The 24,711-nt window shown below is 44.8% G+C and overlaps 1 protein-coding gene across 13 annotated transcripts in view; it reads right to left on the reverse strand.

Moving 5' to 3' along the window:
• The window catches only part of CIT (citron rho-interacting serine/threonine kinase), a 165,861-nt gene that overhangs the window by 82,179 nt on the left and 58,971 nt on the right, over positions 1-24,711 (reverse strand). For 12 of the 13 annotated variants that reach the window (XM_077875863.1, XM_077875868.1, XM_077875869.1 and 9 more), the window contains 3 exons: positions 18,005-18,188; positions 1,963-2,068; positions 906-1,049 (listed from right to left, as the gene is read on the reverse strand). In XM_077875863.1, coding sequence (XP_077731989.1) covers positions 906-1,049; positions 1,963-2,068; positions 18,005-18,188 — 434 coding nt within the window. Of the gene's footprint in view, positions 1-905; positions 1,050-1,962; positions 2,069-14,042; positions 14,173-18,004; positions 18,189-24,711 lie in introns of those variants that run through there. The other variant, XM_077875870.1, reaches the window with a different exon arrangement.

The raw sequence follows: 24,711 nt of genomic DNA on the forward strand, positions 1-24,711 counted from the left end.
AAGTAGCAATGACTTCCTTCTTGCCTAATTGCCATTTAAGACTCCAAGAAGTCTAATTCCACCTCCTGGCTTACGTTTTCTGGCCACCTTTCATCCATAAGGCTCCCTCAATGCTTCAGTGGCACTGAGATACAGATCTGAAATACATATCTGAATAACTTCACCCACCACTGAAAGGCAGCCAAATCTGGAATGGAAACATAGCAGTTATTCTTCATCAGCCACGTTCTATAGATTTCCTTTCCCTTGTGAAAAAAAACTTGAAAAATGTGTGATTCAACTTCTGAAGACTGTTTAATCGGCCACATTAAAAAACACCTGAATGAAAAATTTAACGAGACAATGGAGAAGACAGTCTACTCTCGTGAAGGAAAGGAAAAATTTTAAAAAAGAAAAGAAAAGAAAAGGACATCACATGATAAATAATGACAGAGGGTCTGTTTGGTTTTGTTTTGTTTTGTTTTTTTTGTTTTTTTAACAGGCTGAGTCTTCTTGTTGCTACACTGGTTCTAAATAATGGAAAACAGACCTCAGGCAGATTTAAAATACATGTTCCTTATTCAGGAGTTGGGCTGCCGAGACTGCTGGTAGTGAACAAGATATAGACCAGAGAGGTGGGGATGGGAGGCGTTCAGACCCTGGGCCGCTCGTTGCAGCGACGTCTGTGCCTGTGTCCAGGCTCCTTAGCCTACCTGGACTCCTGGAGCCCAGTCTCACTGTTCTGGGACCTCCCGCCTGGCTCAGGCTACCCTGCCAATCACATATCTTGCCTCTGAACACTCCCTCTCTCTCTCTCTCTCTGCCATTGGCTGTGATGTGCCTCATGAAGCCATCATGAAACAGGATGAGACACACACAACAGGAAGTGCCGCCTCCAAGGGAAGGGGACTTTGGGGAAGGCTCACACTGCATTCTGTGATGTAGGTAGCAAGGTCCTGCTCCAGGAGGGATCTCTGAGTCTCAGAGGCCTTCAGCTCCACCTCCTTCTGACTAAGCACAGCCTCCACCTCTGATACTCTCCGATGTAACCGGGTCATTTCCTGCTCCATCTGAAACAGACACATCGACAGGTTAAAAGGGCCCGTGGAGGTTCGTTAGGAGCAATCAAATCTCAAGCAGCCTCCGAAACCACCTGGTGGTCTGGGCTGGCACTAATTCACCAAAGGTTGGGAAGGAAATACCATTGCTTCTTCGCCTGGGAGTGCACAGTTCTTCGTAAAGACAGTCACCAATGCTAAGTCACTCCTCTCATCCAAGACTTGGTTCACACTTGGTCACTTCTCTAGCCCAGGGAGCAAGGAAGCCACAATCATCATTTTTCACCTGTATGCTTTTTTGGGTTTAGTTTGGTTTTTGGCACACGTCACTTTAATTTTATCCCAAATCCATCTTGATCCCCCCCATCTCCTTGCAAAGATCTAGAGGACCAATCCAGGACAGGGCAAGGAGATATGTATTCGTCTGCACTCTTAGAGGAGTCCCAGGCAAGTAGTGGGTTTTATGAGCTTCCAGAGAGCTGTGCCTGGGCAGGAACAGTGAGTGTTAAGAGACGTTGAGCATAGTCAACACAGTGGCCGCAGTTACATAAGCAGGAGTTTTAAAGGACTAAGAAGAGAGACTTCGCATCACTCAAAGCAGATGGGATGCATCTCGGCCACAGGTGAGGACCCACGCCACCTGCCGGAAGAAGCAGACATCTGGCTGGGTCATGCCGAGGAACAGGCCGTTTTAAATCCAGGGCCTCCTCTGGTTAAGATTTAAAGGATTTACGGCAACGTCAAGGCCCGAATTCATCTCCCTCTGAGCTGCTGGAGGCGAGACTTCAGCGAGGGAGGGAGCGCCTCGCCCGCTCGGTATGGATCAGGTGGCTCAGCGCCAGCAGCGGCCCCAGGCGGATCCCTTGGCATAGATTGACGGGAGGATCCTGGAGCAAGGAGGGAGGCCGGCTGCGGAAATAAATACCTTGTGACACTTGTCCTGGGAGTCTTGCAGCTCTTTGCTTTTGATGAGAAGTTTCTTTTCCATGGAGCTAGTCTTGGCAGGGGAGTCCAGACTTGACACGATAGACCTGGATAAGAAGAAAGCCAGCGTCAAGGTGGCCAGTGGGTAGTTCTGAAAAACTGCTTTCAGGACCCACAGCAAAGATGACCGACCTGCCAGAGTTCTGTGGCTATCAACAGAGCTGGCTCAAGAAGCTTCTGATGACATCGAGGCCACAAAGCAGAGAGACAGAAGCGAGAGCTCTGGCAGACCTGGGTGTACACTCAGGCATTACTGACCAGAGGCAAGGTCTCAGCCCCTCTGGGCCTTTGGCTGCCATATCTATGAGGTGGGATGACGCAGGGACCTCCCACAAAGGGGAGCATGAGCATTAAATGCACACTATTGTACCTATTGTGCCTTCTTTCACTTTCTTACTGAATAGATATGCACATGAACAAGACAGACGGAGCCCCTGCCTATCCAGAGCTAACGTTCACGGAGGGCAGACAAAATGCATCAGGGAGACACAGAAACCAAAGGGTTGCTGATGATAGCAAAGGAGAAAACAGGGTGCTATGATGTGTGAGAGGAAATGGATCCAAGGCCTGGTATAAGCCAGGGGGACCAGGAAAGGCCTGAGTGTTGTCATTTGAGCTGGGACCTAAAGGGTAAGAAGGTGCTGGCCATCCAAAGCTCTGGAAGGAAACAAGCTCCAGAAAAGGGGAATGGGATGCAAAGGCCCTGAGGCAGGAGTGAGCTAGCCCAGCAAGTGCCTAACAAACATTAGTAACTATATCAATTGCATTACTGGTTCTTCCATCCCCAAGCTAGCCAATTTGCTTCTGTTTCGTTTTATCAAAACAGTTAATGCTCATTGTGGGGGCCAAATAATGTCCCCCACTCCCAACCTGTCCACATCCTGATCTCTGGAATCTTGTGAATCTGTTATGTGAGGTTGAGGCAAGGGACTCAAAAGGGACTCTGTGGCTGGGACTCAGTGAACAATTCTGAGATGGAGAGATTATCTTGGATAATCTGGGCAGATCCCATGTTATCACAAGGGTCCTTTGGAGACAGATGTAGAGGAGGAGAGGGGATATGACAGCAGAAGTAAGGTCAAAGTCAGAGAGAGAGAGAGTTGAAGACGCTACACTGCTAGCTTTGAAGGTGGAAGAAGGGGTCTCAAGCCAGAGAATCTGAGTGGCTTCTAGAAGCTGGGAAAGGCAAGAAACCGATTCTCTCATAGAGGGTCCACCGAGTGCAGCCTTGTCTACACTGATTTCAGCCCAGCAAAATCCATCTAAGAGTCCTGACCTCCAGAACTCCAAGGTGATACATTTGTGCTGTTTTAAGCCACTTATTTGTACTTGTTACAGCAGCAACAGGAAACTAGTACACTTCCTGGGACTATACACGCACACACACGCATGCATGCACACACACACAGCTCGGGGCTAGAGCTAGATAGGTCTTAACTCTTTATTCTCTATAATTCTAGGAGGCAAATACAATTTATTATCCCCATCTTATAGATGATGAGGTTGCCAATTTTTTTTTTAATTTTTTATTTATTTATGATAGTCACAGAGAGAGAGAGAGAGGCAGAGACATAGGCAGAGGGAGAAGCAGGCTCCATGCACCGGGAGCCTGATGTGGGATTCGATCCCGGGTCTCCAGGATCGCGCCCTGGGCCAAAGGCAGGCGCCAAACCGCTGCGCCACCCAGGGATCCCTAGGTTGCCAATTAATAAGTGCTTTCTGCTGGTCTCAACAGAGAGCTGGAAGCACAGAGAGTGAGATACACCTGAGAGTGCACCCAGGATAGAAACATAAAGACAATGCAGCATGGCCTCCCGAGAGTGGGCTAAGGGAGAGGCACTCTCCACAAAACGGAGGCACTTACCCATACATGTATATATAATTCACACACTCTGCCTCATCCCTGGGAGCAGTGCCTTATGGGTGGAGAGGACACTTCTCACCCAGGGCACCTGCCCTCGGTGTTTGGCACCCTGGGCATGAACACCGGGATTGGTGAAGGGTAGGGCCGGAGAACTGCTGGCAAAGGTTCTGATGCCCCAAACTACTTTTCTGGCCTAAATGAGGTCCATTTCCTGTAGCAACTTAGACCTCTCTCCCTGGCCCAGTGACAAGGGCCGGCACAGCAGTGCTGGCTCACTGTTCTAGTGACAGCTCCCTACATACAACACTGCAGGGCAGCCAAGTGAGTTGACACTGGAATCATGTTGCTCTGTTCAAGATCTGACTCTGCCACTCACTGAGCCTCGGTCTTCTCATCTGTAAAATGGGGATAATTCTCAACCTACTTCAAAGAGTTCTTCCAAGGGTTAAACGAGATGAGCCGGTTATCGCCCTTGGCAGAGTGCCTGGCACATTATGAGGGTTCAATAAACGTCAACCACTACTATTATCATTGTCATCTCTATCAACACAGCCCATGCAATAGTGTAAATAAATAGCACATGCCTCGCAAGCCTAAAACAGTTGCTTGAAATAGTAAAACTCGGGGAGCTGAATGTGTTCTGTGCTATTATCTGCATTAAAACAAATGCTGATTATTCACAGAAATGGGCAAGAGGGATTGAAATCCAGAAACAAATCTTTCATATCACTTTTGGCAAAAAATTTTTAGTCAGGTTCTACAGCTCTACTAGCCTATTGTCTAAAATCTAGGCAGAACACACTTTTTCTTTTTAATCTGAGATGAAATGGGTTGCTTGGCATGACCTTGGGTTGCCTTTGCTACTTCCTTTATTCCTGACTTCACTCTGGGGGGTAGGCTCTAGAGAAGGAGACCCAAACCCCCCACAGAGGGAGGGATGATCCACAGATGGGGTCCCTGGTCCTTTAGTAATCAGGAGGCACCCACATATCTCTAAGTTACACAATGACCTAGGTCAGGGATGACAGCAGAGGCCATAGCTCTCTGTGCCAGAATACAGAACTATCCCCTTCTAAAAGAACGATTACAGGGGGTACATGATGTTGGGGTGGGAGGTGGCCCCAAAACTTGATGACACATGGAGGACAGGATCCAGCAGCATTTACTGTTTAAAGTGTGCTGCTTGGGTACACTTTAAGATGATTGCTTATTCATAAAAAAATAAATAAGTGTTTCTAGGTCACTCATTAATGGGGCCCAGAATCAAGGGGATGTGTGCCCCCCACCCATTCACCTGCACTCATGGGAGTCTGTGAGATAGCTGTCCTCATCACTGGAGATCCAACTCCCTCTTTCTATTTTGATAGCCATTTTGATGCTTGACAAATGTTCACTGTTTAGGTGTTCTAAGTACAGCAATTAAAAGCTCTTCAGAAATAAAGGTGCTAAATAAATCTTTTTTTTTTTTTTTTTTTTTTTTTAGAATAAATAAAAATCACATCTAAAAAAAGCTGTGGTAAGAATGCTGGTCCTGAACCCAACTTGTACCTAAGGCTGGAGGAATGGAGGGGGGAGAAGGTCCTCACTGCTTTCTGGAACTTCCCTGGTCTTCAGCTGGGCTGCACATTAGAATCACCTGGAAAGCTTTTATAAAATACTGACATAAGGCAGCGAAAATACTCCATGTGATACTATGATGGTGGATCCGTACCATTATACATTTGTCCAAACCCATGAAATGCACACCACTAAGAGTGAACTCTAAGGTAAACCATGGACTTGGGGGTGATGATGACGTGTCAGTGCAGGTTCATCAACTGTAACAAGAATACCCCTCTTGATGGGGGACGTTGATGATGGGGGAGGCTGCGCACATTTGGGGATAAATGGGAAATCTCTGCACCTCTTGCTAATATTGTTGCGAGCCTAAAACTGCTCTTAAAAATATACTGTCTTTTAAAAAAAAAAAAAAATAAAACAAAACCCTAATGTCCAGGGCCCAACTAGACCAATTAAACCAGAGACAGAATAGGAGGGCAGCCTGGGCAGCACCATTTTTATTAAGCTCTCAGGTGATTCTAACATACAGAGAGAATTGAGAACCAGGATGCTAAATAGAAGAAAACACTTATGATTTTGGGTCTAGGCATTTAAAACTCAGAGGATGATTGTCCCTAGCATTTGGTTTGAGATGGCATTTTGGCCAGGCCATTTGGTGCTGGTGCCTTTTGGTCACTCTGAGTAGGGACACAATTTTGAAGTTCATCATGGTGGGCTATGAATTTCAAGACAATGTACAGATTTCAGGCAGTGATTAAAGACTATTCTTACACCTATTTTTAATAAGTCAACTGCAATATGCCATTTCCATGAATTATTTCTGTAAGAGAAACATACGGGAAACAGGTATGGCTCAACATATTTGTATTCTATTTGTTTTTCATGTAGACACCTTGTTAAGAAAGTCAGACTTCCTGTCCCCCAACAAGTAGCAATGAGGGAGAGAGAGTTAATGCCACTACCTTTGTCATCAATAATAGGGTTCATTTATTGAGCACTTAACTACACATCCAACACCGTGCTTGATACTTTACAAGTTACTTCACTGAACTCACCCAACAATCCTTTGAGGTGGGGTATTGTTATCTCATGGCACTAAAGCTAAGGGAATAGCTTACATGCTTTACATGCTCCTACCCCATTATGATGATGTGGGTGCAGGTATAGGGCAGTAGAACTGGGTTTGGTTCAAAGTTGAGCTCTGCAAACCAACAGCCATTGGTTCAAACCCCAACTCTGCTACTTTTTGGCTGGTCGATCTTGGACAAACCCAAGAAAGGCAACCCCAAAAAAGTGCTGCAGAGACCCACAGGAGCAAACTCATAAAAGAAAGGGAAATGGATCACTCAAGGGAAGGGAACTTGTATCCATGACTGGCTATGTACAATGCTGAGAGGGCAGCTCCAAAGCTGAGCCTAGAACGGCCCAGATGCCCAAGAATATCCATTCAGGTCAGTCCACAGTCACCCCTAGAAACAGCTCAATGCACACACAAGAACAACTCTTCCTCCTTCCTTTGGCAGCTCAGGGGGGTAATTAAATAGGAAACAGTACAGACTTTAGAGGCCCAGGCTGGTTCATGCTCCGGGCTCGATGAGATGCAGTACAATGAGGATGCTAATAAAAGAACATGCAGCCTGCCCACACATTGCTTGCCTACTCTTCTTGGCCACATCTCTGATACACAGCCAGTTATACCCATGGAGAGAAAAGGCACTTCTGAGCAGCGGGTGCATGCAGCCACCCACCCACACACAGCAGTGCTGTCTCTTCAAGCACGAAGCCAAGTTTGGGTTTTCCTCTTTTTCCCAGCTTCTATTTTCTAGAAAAATTTACTCTGAAATCAACATCTCTTCCTGATATACACATCTGCTTTATAATTATAGGAGCCCAAAGAGTATTAATAGAGGTAATGGTATATGACACACAGAGGGAAGGTTAGGCTTAGTTGGTTCTGCTGTAGCAGAAAGAATATTTTCTTAAAATGTGTTAGATGTGACCTAAAAATTACTTTCCATGTAACTTCAACATTTAAGTACAAATGATAAAATGCAGTTTTCCCGGCATCTATAATAATCCACATGACTCAAAAAAAAATTCCTTAATAAAGCTACCAAGAGAACACTTCAGATCAAAAGAGAATACAATCTGTACTTCCATCCTAAAGAAAGTATATGTGTTGAGTACTCTCTCGTCACTATTATAATAATTAAGATCACGCTTAAGCACCAAGCCATCCATTTATTCCCTTAGGAAGATGATCCTAAGACTTCGGAAGATGCCACCAGATCACAGAGAACACAGATCACAAATCACAGATATTCTTGAAATAACCAAGAATGGATACTTGAGTCTAAACCCAGGGAATCAAAATTAGCTCAGCTGAGGGCCCTACCTTAATTGTGGCCAACAGCACTAAAAATACATGCAACTGCAAGATGTAATATGGTGCAAAAAATAAAACGCTCATCAGCATTCTGTTCCAAAAATATATTGGCTTTTAAGATTGAGCATTCTGAAATTTATGAACTAACTTTATAAGCCCATTTTAAAATACACAAGTGGTGTCCATCATGAACACTTAAATATTAAAAATACAGCTCTACTAAAATTTCAGAGTCTAGCTAACTTTGGGGCACCCTTAGCCACCCATACATACTACATATCCTTTCTCTTTCTCTCTCTCTCTCTCTCTCACACACACACACACACACACACACAGAGCAGTGGTCTCCAGCTGAATTAGAACATTTGCTTTGGAATGGTTAATATGTAACTCAAGAATCATTTATTTAAAATCACATTATTAATGAAAATGTAGCTACTCGTGTGATTTCTCACACAGTCCCCCCTCTAAGCTAGTGCCTCGCTCTGTGAGTTACCTCCATTGACACACTTCCACCTCCTACCTGGATGACTGTGGTGACCTAACTGATCTCCTTGAGTCCAACTCTTGTCGCCTTTCCATCCAGCACACACAGTCAATGAGAACCATGTATACCACATCCCCACTCAAAAGCCAAACCAGAAGGCCCATCCTACCTCAAAACTCAGACTATGCCCCCAGGCATCCAGAAGCTCCAACTACCCTACTGGGCTTTGTGCTCACTGGACACCCACAGGCTAATCCCTGCCTCAGGGATCTATTTGGTCATTCCCCATCCCAGGTTCTAATTTCTTCACAGCCCTCACCATCATCTGAAAATCTCTTCTTTATAAACATATTTATCCTCTGTCTCCCCCAACGGAATGCTAGCTTCTTGAGGGCAAGGACCTTGTCCATCTTGTTCAGTTATGCCATGAGGAGGCCTAGAACAGTATATTTGTGGAGTGAATGAATGAGTGAATGAATGGGATGCCAAATATTTCTGTGGCCCAGCAGCCTCAATTTAAAGGTCACAGTGGACAAAGGAATCCAAAACAAGAAGCACACTGAATCAATGCTGGCACAATAAGGCTTTCTGGCCCTTGCCTGAGAGATGCCCAGATACATTGGTTCTAGGACAGCAGTGTCATGATGACACACACACTGTCCTCTCCAGGGGACACTCAAGCACTGGGAGGGTGGGGGGGTGGGAGTGCACGACATCCAGGTCAGGCACAGCACATTTTCCCAGCACCAAATTCCAGACCCCACTGGAACTAGATCCTACCAGAAGCCTCAAGCATGTTTTATGGAAAGAACCGGTTTAGCCAACATAGCATGGTCTCCATTCAGAATAAAAAATTGGATGGAGATATTAGGACATCTGTCAGGCACCCCACGTGGAGCATGATTCTCTCAATGGGCAGAAACTAGCAAGATGTCTTTATAAACTCAAGCAGGGAAGAAGAGAGAATTGAAAGCATCCCCAGGCCCATCCTTACCCCAAAATAACAAGAGCAAATATAAAATGGACACTCACTCCCCTTCAGGAGCTAACACTAAATGCTCTGTGTGTTCCCCCAACAAACTGCAAGTAGGCACTGTAACAACTCCAGCTTCATACATAATGGAATTGATGCTGGGAGAAGTTAAATGCCTCATTCACACAGGTGGTGAGTGGCAGACCCTAGAATAGAACCCACATCTACCTGATTCCAAAGCTTGGGCTTTTAATGAATATACCACGGTTTGTCCCCCAAAATAAAGAATACTCATGTCAACTCTAAAGTTAAAAGTCGGGGAGTGCCTGGGTGGCTCAGTTGGTTAAGCGTCTGCCTTTGGCTCAGGTCATGATCCCGGGGTCATGGGATTGAGCCCCATGTCTTGGGCTCCCTGCTCAGCAGGGAGTTTGCCTCTCCCTCTCACTCTCTCTCCCCCTCCCCGCTGATGACTGTGCACACGCTCATGCTCTCTCACAAATAAATAAATCCTTTTTAAAAATACATAAATAAAATAAAGTTAAAAGTTGGAAAAGTTGGGGGTGTCTGGATGGCTCAGTTGGTTAAGCATCTGCCTTTGGTTCAGGTCTTGATCCCGGGGTCCTGGGATGGAGCCCCACATTGGGATCCTTGCTTAGCAAGGACTTCTCTTCCTCTCCCTCTCCCTTTCCCTCTCCCTCTGCTGTTGCCCCTGGTTGTGCTTGCTCTCCTTCTGTGTCAAATAACTAAATAAATAATCTTAAAAAAAAAATGTTGGAAAAGTTGGCCATTCTCTGCCACATGCAAGGTGCATGAACTTTAAGGAACTCAAACTTTGAGGTACCTGGGTGGCTCAGTTGGTTGAGCATCTGACTCTTGATTTTGGTTCAGGTTGTGATCTCAGGATTGTGAGATCCAGTCCTGCACTGGGCTTTGCACTCAGAGCACAGTCTGTTTGGAATTCTCTCTCTCTCTGCCTCTGCCCCTCCCCTAGCTCATGCACACACATGTGTGCTCTCTCACCCTCAGATAATAAATTTAAAAATCTTAAAAAAGAAAAGGTAACCCAAGCCTCATAATCAGTTTTCTTATCTATAAAACAATGGGTGCTACTGGGATTAAGCAAGAATGTTCGTCAAGCCCTTGGAACAGTGTCTGGTAGTGAATTCTCAGTAAGAGTCATTCTTTTACCTTTATTATTAGGCTAGCCCGTAGGTCTTGCACAATCCAGCGAAGTCCCAACAGTTAGAAGCAGGACATCATAGTGCTCCTGGACGCAGACAGCTATGGGCCTAAGTCTCAGATGTGTTACTATCTGCAAGACCCCAGGAAAAGCACCCAACCTGACTGAGGCTCAGTGTCCTCATCTGTAAATGGAGGTAATACCTACTACCTCACAGAGTCATGGCAAGACTGAGAAGACCCAGAGACATAAAGACCCAGATAGATAATGCACGTAATGCACTCAGCACAGCTCTAGGCACACAAGATTTGTAGAGGCCAGCTTACATTAGCACTTGTGCAGAAGGAAATGACATAATCCCTGGCCACTTCAGTGTAATTCAATTTGACAAATGTTCTTTGAAGACCTGCCAAGGGCAATGCGCTATTTCAGAAGAGAAGTAGAAGGCATGGTCCTTGTCCTCAACGAGCGTTGAGAAGCGTGCCCAGACACAGGGGAGAAGGAGGAGGTACGACTGAAAAGGCAGGCTGCGGTCTTGGCCTACCAGGCTTGAATACCAAGTTCAGGAGTGGCCATTAATTCTGTGCACACTGTGATGCTACTGAAGGTCTGAGCAGGAGAATGACATCATCTAACTTGTGCTTTGGAAGAATTCCACCCTCTGTGGAGAACACATCAGAGCTAGGAAAACTGGAGGCAGGGAAATCGGTTAGGAGGCTACTCCAACAGTCCAAGGAAAACTCCATGAGGGATGGCACTAAGGACAGAAAGATGGGTGTGGATGCAAGTGTCATCCTAGAGGTACAACTTAGAGAAAGGACCTAGCAAATGATAGGCTGGTGGGGGAGATGGGAAATACCTTAAGATGACTCAGTTTTCTTGTCTAGATGAGTACGGAAAGTGGTAGTGTCTTAAATGAAACAAGGAAATCAAAACTGGCACCTATTAGCTCACTGAGTGAGCAGTAAGTCTGTCTGTGTTGCAAGGGAACAGAGGACAGGGGCGGACAGAAATTGGTAGAACATCCGGCAAGAACAAACACAGGGCACATGGGGAGGAAAGCCATGAGGAAACTAGCATGTAAGTCAAGGAACTGAATGAGATCAGCAAGACCAGGCTAAAAAGGCAACCAATGGAACTTGAGACAGTGCAACATTTCAAGGACCTGGAACAGAAGAGGACAGCCAAGAAGCAGTGAGACTAGCAGTCAGAGAGGTAGGAGGGAAAACAGAGTTTCCACAACATGGAAGAGAAGCAAGCAGAAAGTTTCAAGGCACACGTGGTAAGTGACGATATCATCTGGCAAGGTGAGGAATCACTGGCTTTGGTGGTCGGGTGGAATCAGTAGCTGCTTAGACAGCAATTTCCAGGGGGTTGGAGAGACTGGAAAAAAAAGGCTTGGAGTGTAGGCTACTCTTTCACAAAGCTGTTCAGAGAAAGGAGGGTGACAGAGGTCAGGAGACAAAAGACACGTAAAACAGAGAGAGAAGGGAAATTCACTTAGGCAAAGGAAGAGGTGCCAAACTGGCGCAGAGCTTGGGAACACATAGCACCATTTAGTCAATTACTGTCTTCTTAAGGGATCCGAGGCAACCATGCAAATTAGCATGTGTAGGCCAGCAAAAAACACACTTGACAGATCTTTTGGAGCCTAATCTTCAGGATTGGGCTAGGCTTGTTTGGATTATATTTCCTAAAGGTATCTTTAAGACAAACAAGAGGGCGGCAGAATGGTCCTGCCAGGCCCGCGAGGCAAGCACGCACGGTCTAAATAGAGAACAGAATAAGGCAAGTAGAACAAGATGTGCTTTGACTAAGGGAAAGAAGATATTGAATGAGAGGAGAGAACTCAACACACAACAAACAAAGGCAAATGTCCGCTATCTAGTCTGGATGATGGTGGAATGGAAGCAAAACAGAACCATCAGAGGGCAGGAACTGCGGGCAGCAGCTAATCATGTTTTTGGGTTTTGGTTTTTTTTAACTTATTTGAGAAGTTCATTTGAGGATGAACACCTTTGTGTACCAGAACACATTCTGTTGTTCCTGACTGTTTTGTTTTGTTTTTTTAAACTCCAAAGAGAGAGATGAGGCTCGTTGCAGTAGGGATCTGGAGGTAGCATGCCCAATGACAAAGAGCCCTGGGCTGGATGAGGAAAAGACGACAGTTTTTAAGAGAAGACTCCCCACCCTCCCAAGTATTTCAGTAAAAGGGAAATAGGACTGATTAGAAAATTCAGGCCATCACCCGCTGGAGTAAGTCAGCCATCCCCAAGATAAATGACAGAAGGCATCTGGATGTATAAAACATAGATTTGCATAGACACTTTGTCATCAACAAATTGAAAGATGCAGCCATAAAAATGACTTGGGCCAACTCACCAAATGCTTATTGAGCGCCTTGTATATGATTGGCCTAAAGTCACAGTGGAGGGCAAGGTCAACACAATTCCCCATGCTCATCAAGCTTACACTCAAGCAAAGAATTTTCTGGAGAGAGAGTATATATGCATGTGTTTATGTACACACACACACACATACATACATACACACACACACACACACACACACACACACCAGGGAATAGTTTCTGAGAGGAGGAATTAAAAAAAAAAATTCTAAGACCACATAGTCTACCTACTCAAAAAACTTGCAGAGATTGAAAACAAAACCTAGCTATTAGACACCTGTCAGTTCTCATCTCATCCTGCCCCAACCCCACTGCTCATCATTCGCCAGAATGGGCCACTACTTCTGACAAGCATGTGAACCTGAGGACCCCACAACAAATCTCCTAATTTCTCCTGTCAGCAGCATTTATACCTGGCAGCACAGTGGTTAAGAGACTCTTGAGCTGCCACATTGTCTCAGTTCAACTTCCAGCTGAGCTGGATGACCTTGGGGCAAGTTGCTTAATCACTCCATGCCTTGGTTTCCATGCACATAAAATGGGAATAATGACAGTACCCTCCTTGTGAGCCATCATGCAGTTTAAATGAGCTAATCTGTGTAAAGTGCTTAGGACAGAGCCTGGTAGAGAGTTGGTGCCCTATATGGATGAGCTGTTGTTACTACTTGGATGCACCTGAAATGCTCTTTTCTCTCTCATCCAAATCCACTGTCTTCTGAAAAGTCAAATATCTTATCTGCCATTAGTGTGCCAACACACTCAGCCTCCAGCACAAATATTTACTGAGGGTCTACCATGCCCTGCACTCCAGGAGAACCAGGATGAATCAGACCCAGCCCTGCTCTTGAGACCACAGCTGACGGGGAAATGGACAGACATTCCAACAAAGATCATCACTGTAATTTGGCAAGAATCATGAGTTGGCATTACCCATTAAGTGCCCCCACGAGGGAGGCTGCCTTCCTCTGCTAACTCCTGGAGCAGTCAGATATCCCATTTGTACCATGATATTCTACAGGAAAGGTGTTTGCTCTCTGTCCCCTGGATGGTTTCAGACATATATGCCTGGACTTGTTCAACTTGATGGGAAGGAATTCATTCTGGGACTGGGCCTTCTAATTCTGCCCCTCAGGCCATTCCATCCCCACAACCACCTTTTACCTGCAGGTATCTGGCAACTCCATATTAACTTGTGGTTGGTCAGGACCTTTAAGCTTCTCTAGTAGAAAACTCTCAGGGTCTGGGAGGCTGGGTTTCTGCTCTGGCACAACTGGTCTACTTCATTATTGCTGAGTGCCTTCCATATCCTCTCGGTATAAACAGAGGACCGCTGTGCATATACAGACTAGCAAACTGGTGATAACAAAAATAATAACAGTGAACGTGTACTGAGACTTTTCCATGTGCCAAGTACAAGATCAAGCGCTTTATGTGTTTCATATAATCCTCCCAAAAGCCCTAAGAGGAAGGAATCATTACCCACCCCCCACCCCACTTTGCAGTTGAGGAAACTGGCATCTGACAGAGCAAGGAAGAGGTACCAAAATCTGGTTCCCTAAAATCCAGGAAGGCAATGGTGGAAGCCATTTTTCATTGCTCCACAGTATTTAGATAGCTGACTCCAAAATGAAACTTCTGATCACCCAGAAGGGAAGAAAAGAGCCCTGAGCCAAAAGGAAGACAGAGCCCCCCTTCCTAAAAACAGCCTATTCAGACACTGGCATCCCACAGATTCCAGCCTCAGCGAGATCTCTTTGCTCCTCCAAGATTTCCAAGTTCTCCAAAAGCATCAAACCAGCATGTGTAAAACTCATGCAAAATATAAAACCAACTGGCTTTTTCCTTCTAGAGTTTATACGAAGGTTTGCAGAAATGCACTGTTTCAGCCAGAGCTTAAATGAGGCAGTGTCTCAGATCTAGGAGGAAAAAGGGACCTAAAGAAATGTACCCCTGCTGACAGGGGAAGGAAAAGAGCTGGGATCCATTTTATTTTTAAACCTCTAACATACAGCTTTAACATATTGTAAAATTCAAGCAAACAGAGGCTCAGAGAAACAACCAGGCATCCAGAGCTTAGGGATGTGGCCTGGGTTATTGTCAGTTAAAAAGAAAAAGGGCTGTGAGCCAGACACTCCCTCACCCTCCAGCACCAGCTTCTCCAGAATCCCACCCCAAAGACAACCAAAACTGGTTGGGTAGAATGTCTCCTGCTCCCTCCAACTCAAGCTGCAAGGAACGCCCACGATACTTCAGATACAGAATGCTGAGATCAAGATTCTTGCTGAGCCTAAAATAATGATGCACTCCATGGCGGGCTGAAAAATTGTCTGGGGTCCCAAAAAAGGATCCTAAAAAGCAACCAACAATCACAACAATTAAAATCATTCTCACTACCAGAGTCGCCTGAAAACTCCTCATTCATTCAGCTCCACCTCTGAACGTTTCATTCAATTCACGGGTAACAGATCTGGGGTCAATTTCCCCAGTGCAGCACGGCAGCATCTGCAATCTCCTCGGTGGTGTGAAGAGTGAGTAAAAGCAGAGGTAATCCCTGTGTGTAAATAAAAACCTGGGATGCTGAGAACAGGGAAGTGAGAAGGAGATGCTCAGGAAGAAAAACAGCAGGTCCCTGGTGGCAGTGGTGGGACCCCCAGAAAATGCCTCTTCCCACCTCTAAATGAATTTTGTATCTATGTCCGCAGAACTGCAGGGGCTATTAATCTCATCGCTGCATCTTTTATTGAATTTCTAAATAATAATAATGTGATCTGTCCAGGGTCACCAACATCCAACAGGTGGAGTGGATTTCTACAATGATGCTGTAGGTTTTACCTGTGGGGCTGCCCATGGCAGAAGAGCCAAATCCGACAGCAAGATCACATTAAAAGACACGAGATGAAAGAGTAGCTTTCTGATTCCAACCCCAAACTGCCATGGCAAAGACATTAAAGTCCCCCAAAGGCAGGTATACTCCAATCCCACCTTCCAGATAAGAAATACACAGTTCTGTTGGCATGGACTTGGGTTTTTTTCCTTTTTATGAGAATCTTATTAAGCATTCTGTTGGGGCATGAACAGATGCTCGTGTTATGCTCCAAAGACGTATTGTGAACTATCAAAGGTGAAATACCCTATCTTCAAATACAATGAGCAATACAAACACAATCTGGGGGGGTGGGGGGGAATCAGGAGCAAATTAAATCAACAAATATTTATCGAGTGTCTGGGCCTTAAGACTGAGATGCATCCTCCCCCGCCCCCCCCAACCCCCCCACCATCAAGAGCTCTCTTAACTGAGCTTTCTGTGAAGAGCAGAGGCAATTCAGGCTTCCTGAATGATAAGCCATTAATCCCACATTGCTTTAGATTAATTGCAATGCCTAAGAGCCCCCCACATCATTCTGCCTTTGCCCCCCAAAAATTGAATTCCCTCAAGTACTCCCTAAATTTCCAGATCACTGGTATCCCACGCAAGCTTTCATTCTGGGCCAGCCAGCCCACTGCTGACCAGAACTAGAACTCTCCACATCTCCCTCCAGTCCGATGTGTGACCTTCAGTATGCTGCGTTTGTCCATGGTAAGCTAGCTGCCCGCCAACCACGCATCCTTCGGCGTCAGGCCTCCACTTCTGCCCTGCTCTTCAAATGCCCTGCTGGGCCATTTCATATCCATCTGATGGCACATTCAACAGCTAGTTAGCTCTCTGCCTGTTCTCCTACCATCCAGCTTGTTTTGGAGTTGCAGAGAAAATTAGCCAGCAAGGCACTGCCAACGCGACCAAAATGCAACCCCAGATATTAAATCCAGACTCCAGGGAAGAAGGAAAATAGGACCACCTCCTATTTCAGCTTTTAACATAAAAATCTCTCTCTGATTCAATCACAGCCCACAATCCTATTTCATACCAAGTGCCCAATTCCCCATGATGGTCTGAAATCTTTTGAGGAACATCAGTGTCAAAATAGCACCCATGGGGAGACACCATCCAAGAACCAACACATGCCTTCAAATTGATCTCTAAACTACAAGCGCAACAAATCAGGAATGGATGCTACCAAGGAGAAAATCCAGTTCTGCTGTCTCCTAAGTAGGCAGCAACTAATTACCTAACGTTACCCCCAAGAGCCTCCAGGTGGGAAAGCCAAGGCACTGGGGGAATAACACAACCTGCTCCAAGACCTTCCCGGTGAACTCATGCCTCTGAACGCAGAATGTCACGGGATCGCAGAACGAAGCAAGACACCAAGCTCCTACATCCACAGAAGCTACTGCATTATCTACAGAAATTCCAGGAGGCTGGAAGCCAGGACCCTCTAGTCCCAAGTGCCATGTTCATGCATTTTTCGTGAGCTTTTTCAAGAATGGAGAAAAGACCTGTCGTGTCAAGAGGTTTATAGTGATGTTTATACTTCCATTTTCTAGTCTCCTGGTTTGTTGGTTTGTTTTCCATGTGAAGCCCAGTTTCTGTGAATCAGTGACTCGGCTACATCATACTCCCTCCTGGTGGCTCACAGTAACGGGGCTCTCTCTGGCTGCCAGTGCTCCGCCAGCTCAGAGAAGCTCAGCGGCCAGATCCCTGATCTTGCAGCAGACTTCTAGCGAGCTGAGCACCATCTATCTGTTAGAGCTCTGGTAGAGCCACTTGCAGCTCAGCTAAGCCGATCAGGAAACCTTTTGCTTATGAGATCTCGTTCAGTACAGCCAAGATAGCAACCTCCATCCACCCACCTGAGAGATGGATACACAGATGGATAAATAGATGGATGGCTCATCTGAACCCTGCATGTTTCTCCTTCCACCAAAGATCTGCACTGCTAGATATCCCCCACTATTTCCTCCCCCCTAAAGAAGCCCAAACACTGAAAAACTAACCCAAAGTACCCGACTGACAATTATGAGGCTAGGGACAGAAAGAGAAACCTTAAACACAGCAAAATGAGAATACTAACAGTCTACCCCAACAAAGTCCAGACAGGTAAACTGCTTCCCAAATGCAGGCTGATTAACAGCTTCCCTTCGCCGCACTCCCCCAACCCTACCCCCCAACCCCCCACCATCACCACCTTTGGGCTCTGTATGCCTCACATCAGTGCAGGTCCTTAGAAAGTCAAATTTTCACTTACTCAGATCTACCAAGAATCCCCAGTGCCTTGCTATACGAAAACCCCACAAACGGCAGTTCTTCGCCCGAGAAACCTGAGAGGTTCAGCTGGCGCGGAGAGGATGAAACCCACGAATTCTTCTCTGGTTCATCAAAATTGGAGGTGTCATCATCAGACTTGAGGGTGGGAACGAAGGGGGGAGGAGCTGGTTAAAGAAAAACAAGAAGAAGAGGGAGAGAAAAATTCAGCCAGATTCAACACTGTTGCGGAGAAAATCGTCTTACTCCCTCAGCGTTCGCGATGGCACTGCAGCGCCTGCTTTCAATCTAGCTCACACAGGCAGACCCAGCCTTGGCTCTTCCAGCAACAAGAGATTAACCCCTTCTCTGCCAACATGGCCACCAACCGGCAGACAGGCTGCCTTCCCCACTGGGGGAAACTGAAGGAGAAACTCAAACAGGTCACTTGGTGGAACAAAAGCACTTTGGGGAACTCATGGGAGCCAGCTGCTCATTCCTGATATTTCCAGAAGGCTTCGACAGAGCATCAGGCTGGCTGGTGCCAGCATGCCAGCTGACCCACACCTATTTATTTCCTCTTCTGGACAGCTCTAAATCATTAATATTTAATGTTAATCACTGAAATAAGATGGAATTTCTACATTTCATGGATTAACTGGAATGAGAGGAAGGAGCAGGAAAGAGGACCTGGGAGGTATGTAACTCGTGTTAGGATAGCACTGCAGTCTAGCTCATTCATAGCCAGATGAGTGTGCTCAGAGCTCTTATCAACCACTTTTTTTTTTTTTTTAGTTCATTATCCCTCCTCCCCACCTCAATCATGCTGCCCAAATCCACCGCAGTTTAATCAGCATAATGAAACACCAGCCAAATAAAGTTCTTCCCAATGATTTACAGCACCCCTGTGCGCTGATGGTGTAAATGCACCGATGGACATCTGCGTCCTACCTCGTTAAGGCATGACTCCCGGCTAAGGGCATCTTACATCTTCTCCACTTTCTGCAGACCTACTAAGTTCTCTTGGTCAGGGAGGGGGACACTGGTCCATCAGTCACCGGGAGGCTGCTCATTGTGGTGGGCTCCGGGGGGTGTAGCGCGCCAGAAGCGTTACCATGGCTGCAGGCTGTGGTGTCTGTGACAAGCCGGCCGGTTGAGTTGGCGAGCCCGGCATCACGGCCCCCGCAGTGCAGGCTTCATGCTCCCCACTCTGTGCGTGCTCTGGCTGTAACCCCACCTGGCCGCCTGCGTGGCAGGGGCCAATGCTGATCCAAGTGACAGAGCAGCATGAGTCACTGCCAGAGCTTGCTACAGCGCCCCCTAGGACAGTTGTCACAGCCGGTCACAGTCCAGGTTTCTTTTTAACTCCTTGTTTTCTGAGGCAAGCTGTGCACCAGATAGGAGCAGCAGTCTGTTTTCGGCTTACAGACTCCAAAGAATCTGGCTGTTTCCAAAGTACCCCAATGACAACAATATTGAAGGAGCAGCTGGGGAATGAATGGAGTGGTGAAGGGATGGTATTGGGGGTGGGGGAGAGGGGGAAGGAAGCCACAAGGAGGAGGTGTGGCTGCTCCCGGAAAATGCAAAGGAGCATTCCCAGAGCTTCAGGTACCCTGAGATGAGAGGAGATTAAAAACGTGAAATGCACTACCAGAAAACTATTTAAGACCAAGCTCTCAAGAGAATTTAAATCTTCCCTGTTAGTATCAGAATCTACTTGCTTAATACTTTAAAAATTAGCTGATGGAAAGAAAAATTACACTGAATGCTTCAGCCCACATCTCATGTGCACTTCCATCAACACAGCCTCAAATCCAATCTGATTTCAATTACCCAATACTTTTTTTAAGGGGAAAAAAAAAATCAATGGAAAGTACATTTCGTAAGAATCAGAGAGTGAAGTTCTCCACCTCAAAAAACTCGGATGAAGACTGAGAGAATGTATGGAGATTCATAGATGATACGAATATGAAGCATTACGCCTGATGGCAATTCCTTTGGAATCTGAGTGGGTTCCGATCTCAGCTTCACCCCATACCAGCTCTGTGACTTCAGAAAAGTCACTTAACCTCTCTGAGACTCATTTTCAACATGAAGATAACTTCCTCAAGGGGCTGTTGGGAGGTTTAAATGAAAAAAAAAAAATCTATACAAAGTGCTTAGCATATTCCTTAGCATACAGTAAACATTCCATAAAGATCACCTACTATTGTTCCTGCTCACATGAGATCCATGTTTATGACAGGTCCTGCAGTTAATGAAGGCTAGTGAAATACAGCAAAATCTGTGTTGAATATTCTTCTTTCCTGTGCAAATCATGCACATACTTGTGTGGATGTTTGTGTTTATCGTATCAGTTCATTCCTAGCAGAAGCTTAATTCCCTTTCCACTATATACTAATTTATCTTTGGGAGATTAAAATAGAATCCCATTTCTGAGTGAAAAGTATGATTAATATAAGGGTAGGAGCAACCCTCTGTGAAATAATTATGATTTAGAAATTCTGTACAATAAAATAAGAGTTCTCTTGAAAACTCCATTATGCTCAAAAGCTAGTCCATATGGTCGAAATTAGAAAAAGGGCCAGACAATCTTCAATAAAAGGAAGAAGAAATCAACATGAAATACACCAGCTGGTAACAGGTGAGATAGTCACAGGATAGATTAAAAAAGCCAGGGATATAAACCTCCAGGTAGGTAGTCAGTTGAATATAACAGGAAAGTCTGAAAAGAAGGGCTTAGAGGGGCGCCTGGGTGGCTCAGTTGGTTAAGTGTCCAACTCTTCATTTCGGCTCAGGTTATGGTCTCAGGGTCCTGAGATTAAGCTCAGTATCTGGTTCTGCACTCAGCCAGGAATCTACTTGAGATTCTTTCCCTCTGCCCTGCCTCCTACTCATGTGCTCTAAAATAAATAAATCGAAGGAAGGAAGGAAGGAAGGAAGGAAGGAAGGAAGGAAGGAAGGAAGGAAGGAAGGAAGGAAGGAAGGAAAAGGAAAAGGAAAAGGAAAAGGAAAAGGAAAAGGGAAAAGGAAAAGGAAAAGGAGGAGGAGGAGGAAGAGTACTTATAAGAGCCACACTTGGGGAGTAAGGAGCCATAGCTTCAAACTGGCAATTCTCTATCCACCAGAAAGTGACAAGGATGCTTACCCTTGGCCAGGACCCTTCAGGGGGAAAGAAATAGGCCAGTGATTACAATCCCAGCTAGGGTGTCTGCACGTACAGGATCCTGCATAGAGGGGAAACTACAAAGCCAGAAATTAACATTGGCACTGACCCAGGATCACCGAGTCCTTAGGGCACTCACAGATACAAAAGGAGAACTTGTGGAGGCACTTCCACAATCCAGTACAGACAGACAGACAGACAGACAGACACACACACACACACACACACACAGGCAGTCCCTACTAAGAAAGGAGTTGACAAAAAAAAAGTAAAAACCAACAACTACACAAAACGAGGGAAAAGAGACCACCCAAACTACCACAAAGGACCATCATTACACACAAGAAATGAAAAAATTAGCCCTCCAAAAACCACAGATGAAAGAACAATCTAGGGGGACCTGAGTAGCTCAGTCTGCTAAGCATGTGCCTTCAGCTCAGGCCATGATCTCTGGGTCCTGGGATCAAGCCCTGTGTCAGGCTCTCTGCTCAGTGAGAAGTCTGCTTCTCTCTTCCCCTGCTTAAGCTCTCTCTCTCTCCCCTCTCAAATAAATAAAATCTTAAAAAAAAAAAAGAACCATAAATTTATTATTAAGATAAATGAGTATTTTTATTCTAATAAAAGAATAGAATACTCTGAAAAAAGAACCACACACACTTGAAAGGAACCAAACAACCTTAAAAAAATGAAAAGTATTGTTGTTGAATTTGAATTTTAAAACTCACTGAATGGGGTAGCCCCGGTGGCGCAGTGGTTTAGTGCCGCCTGCAGCCCAGGGCGTGATCCTGGAGACCCTGGATCGAGTCCCACGTCAGGCTCTCTGCATGGAGCCTGTTTCTCCCTCTGCCTGTGTCTCTGCCTCTCTTTCTCTCCCTGCATCTCTATGAATAAATAAATAAAATCTTTAAAAAATAATAAAATAAAATAAAACTCACTGAATGAATTAAATAGAAGATTAGACAGAGCCAAAGAGAAAATTAGTGAAGTAGCAGTTACATCTGAAGCAATCACATAGAACCATACTTCTCAAAGTGTGATCTACACTGGCAGCATCAGCATTGCCTGAGAGTTGGTTAGAAATACAGATTCTCTGGAGCACCTGGGTGGCTCAGTAGGTTAAGTGTCTGCCTTCAGTTCAGGTCATGATCTCAGGGTCCCAGGATCCAGCCCCACGTTGGACTTCCTGCTCAGTAAGAAGCCTGCTTCTCCCTCTCCCTCTGCCCCTCCTTGGCTCATGCTCTTGCTCTCTAATAAATAAATAAAATCTTAAAAAAAAAAAAAAAAGAAAAGAAAAGAAATACAGAATCTCTGGCTCTGCCCCACATCCACTGAATCAGAACCTGCATTCTAATGAGATCTGCGGTTGGAGAAGTGCTCACAGAGAATGCAGCACAGAGACAAAGAGACAAGACAGTAAGAAGTCAGGAGACAAAGAATGAGAAGGTTCAATGCATATCTTAACAGGTGTACTAGAAAAAGAGAGTGAACTAGCTCAAAATCTGGATCTCACATTTTGAAAGGATTATGTGATACTTGGTCAAATAAATCTAAAGACTACCAAGTATGTGACCTCATCTATCTTTGGGGCTAATTCTCCTCTTTCTTATGTCTTATGGAAAATGTTCCTTTTCTGATCCTCATAAAATGTAATTTTTCTGGGGCAGCCTGGAGGCTTAGTTAGTTGAGCATCTGACTCTTGGGTTTGGCTCAGGTCAGCCTGTAGTAGTAGTCCCAAGGCGGGCTCTGTGCTCCAAATGGAGTTTGCTTCAGATTCTCTCTCACCTCCTTTTCCCTCCCACTCACTCACTCTCTCTCTCAAATGAATAAATAAAATCTTTTAAAAAATGTAATTTTTCTCCTTTACAAAACGTTATTAATAGGCTGTTGGATTTGAGTCTATGTTGATAAAGACAGATGTTACATCTGAGAACACAGCAGAGTGCCAGGCACACTACAGGTGCACAATAAATATTTGCTGAACAGATGTATAGAAAATGACTCCTGAAAAGAGAGCACCTAGCATAATAACGGCCACAAAGAAAATTACTTGATGTTTGAGTTAAATGAAGAGGCTTTAAAAGTGGAGATTGTTCTGTCTGAAAAATATGTTAATATTTTCTAATACATGATTATGAAATCATCTCACCCCCCCATACCTACCACATTCAATAATGACAAATCAGAAGTCATGTATTAAGATCTACTGTTCATTGGCAAAAAATATCAAGAAAAACAAGAAAATCTTTTCCTATGTATTTTTAAAAATAAATCAGCCTGTGCTTGAGGTCATATTAGGGCACATTCCCCATAGTGGCAAGGTCTATGCAAGCAAGTGCTGGAGTGTTTTCTTCTCCTCCCCATCCCCAATTATAAGAGAGATGCAGAACAAGGTTTTCAGAGACAAAAAGCTATTTTAAGAGCTTAATCTCTCTCCCATAAATTCTCTTTCTTTTCTGTAATCCTGACATTCATTAGAAGCTTTTGAGGGGGGGAAATGTATTGCCTTCAAATTAAAAAACAAAAACAAAAAAACAAGGCAAACAAACAAGGAAAGGAGAACCAAATGGATTCATCCTCTTGGCCCTACTCATCTCTAACATGTTCCTCTGAGCTCCATTTAACCCCTTCCCACCCTTAATTTTTCAGCATATCACACAAACATTAATATTACAAATATAAAAGATTTTCTGATTTTGGTATAGTGTTTATTGCCTGCTTTCCCCACTGAAACATGAGCTCCATGAGGGGGAAGTCTGTGTTGTGTTCACCATCACACATCTAACACCTGGCTATCCTTATTCAATGTTTAATATCCATTCTGTTAAAGGAATGAATGAATAACAAGAACCTTGGATGTATGATAATTTCTTAAACCTAATGGGCTATTTCATGCAATGTGCTGCTTTAGGAAACCTAGAGTACCCGATTTAGTCATGAAGAATTGGCACATTAAAAAACAAGTATGACAACAAAAATCTGAGACTAGATATAGCTCATAAAACTCCTATGACTTTTAATCATCACTATGAGTTGCAGACACTGGTGCTGAGTTGCGTGTGGCAAAGCACAAGATGAGTAACAGCCAACACACACACACAAAAAAAAGAATAACAGCCAACACAGCGTCATAAAGGACAAAGGCACATAAATATTGTGTAAGGATATAATGAATCGGGACTGTGCCTGGAACACAGTGGGCATTCAATATTAAATCAAAAACATTTTCAACTTCATTCTATCTACCATGATGTCCCATACCTTCAAAAAAAAAAAAGTAATTAATCAGATAGTACATTCAAACCTAAAAGGAAGAGCAACAGAAAATTAGCCATCTTCCAGTTCTTTAAAATCTGAAGCAACTAATGTGATCGCACTCATCCACAGTACAAAGGCAGAATTGCAAAGTAGGTGAAGAGGCTATTCATGTCATTTAGAGGTCAAGGTGTGAGTGTCAAAAGCAGAGATGCATGAACGGAGTGCTGGCACGTTCTGCCAAAGGGGATACAGTGAGTTTTGTGTGTTCCTGCAGGAAAGTGTCATGGAGA

The sequence above is a fragment of the Canis aureus genome, chromosome 27 (genome assembly GCF_053574225.1).
Source record: "Canis aureus isolate CA01 chromosome 27, VMU_Caureus_v.1.0, whole genome shotgun sequence".
NCBI classification, from domain to species: Eukaryota; Metazoa; Chordata; class Mammalia; order Carnivora; family Canidae; genus Canis; species Canis aureus.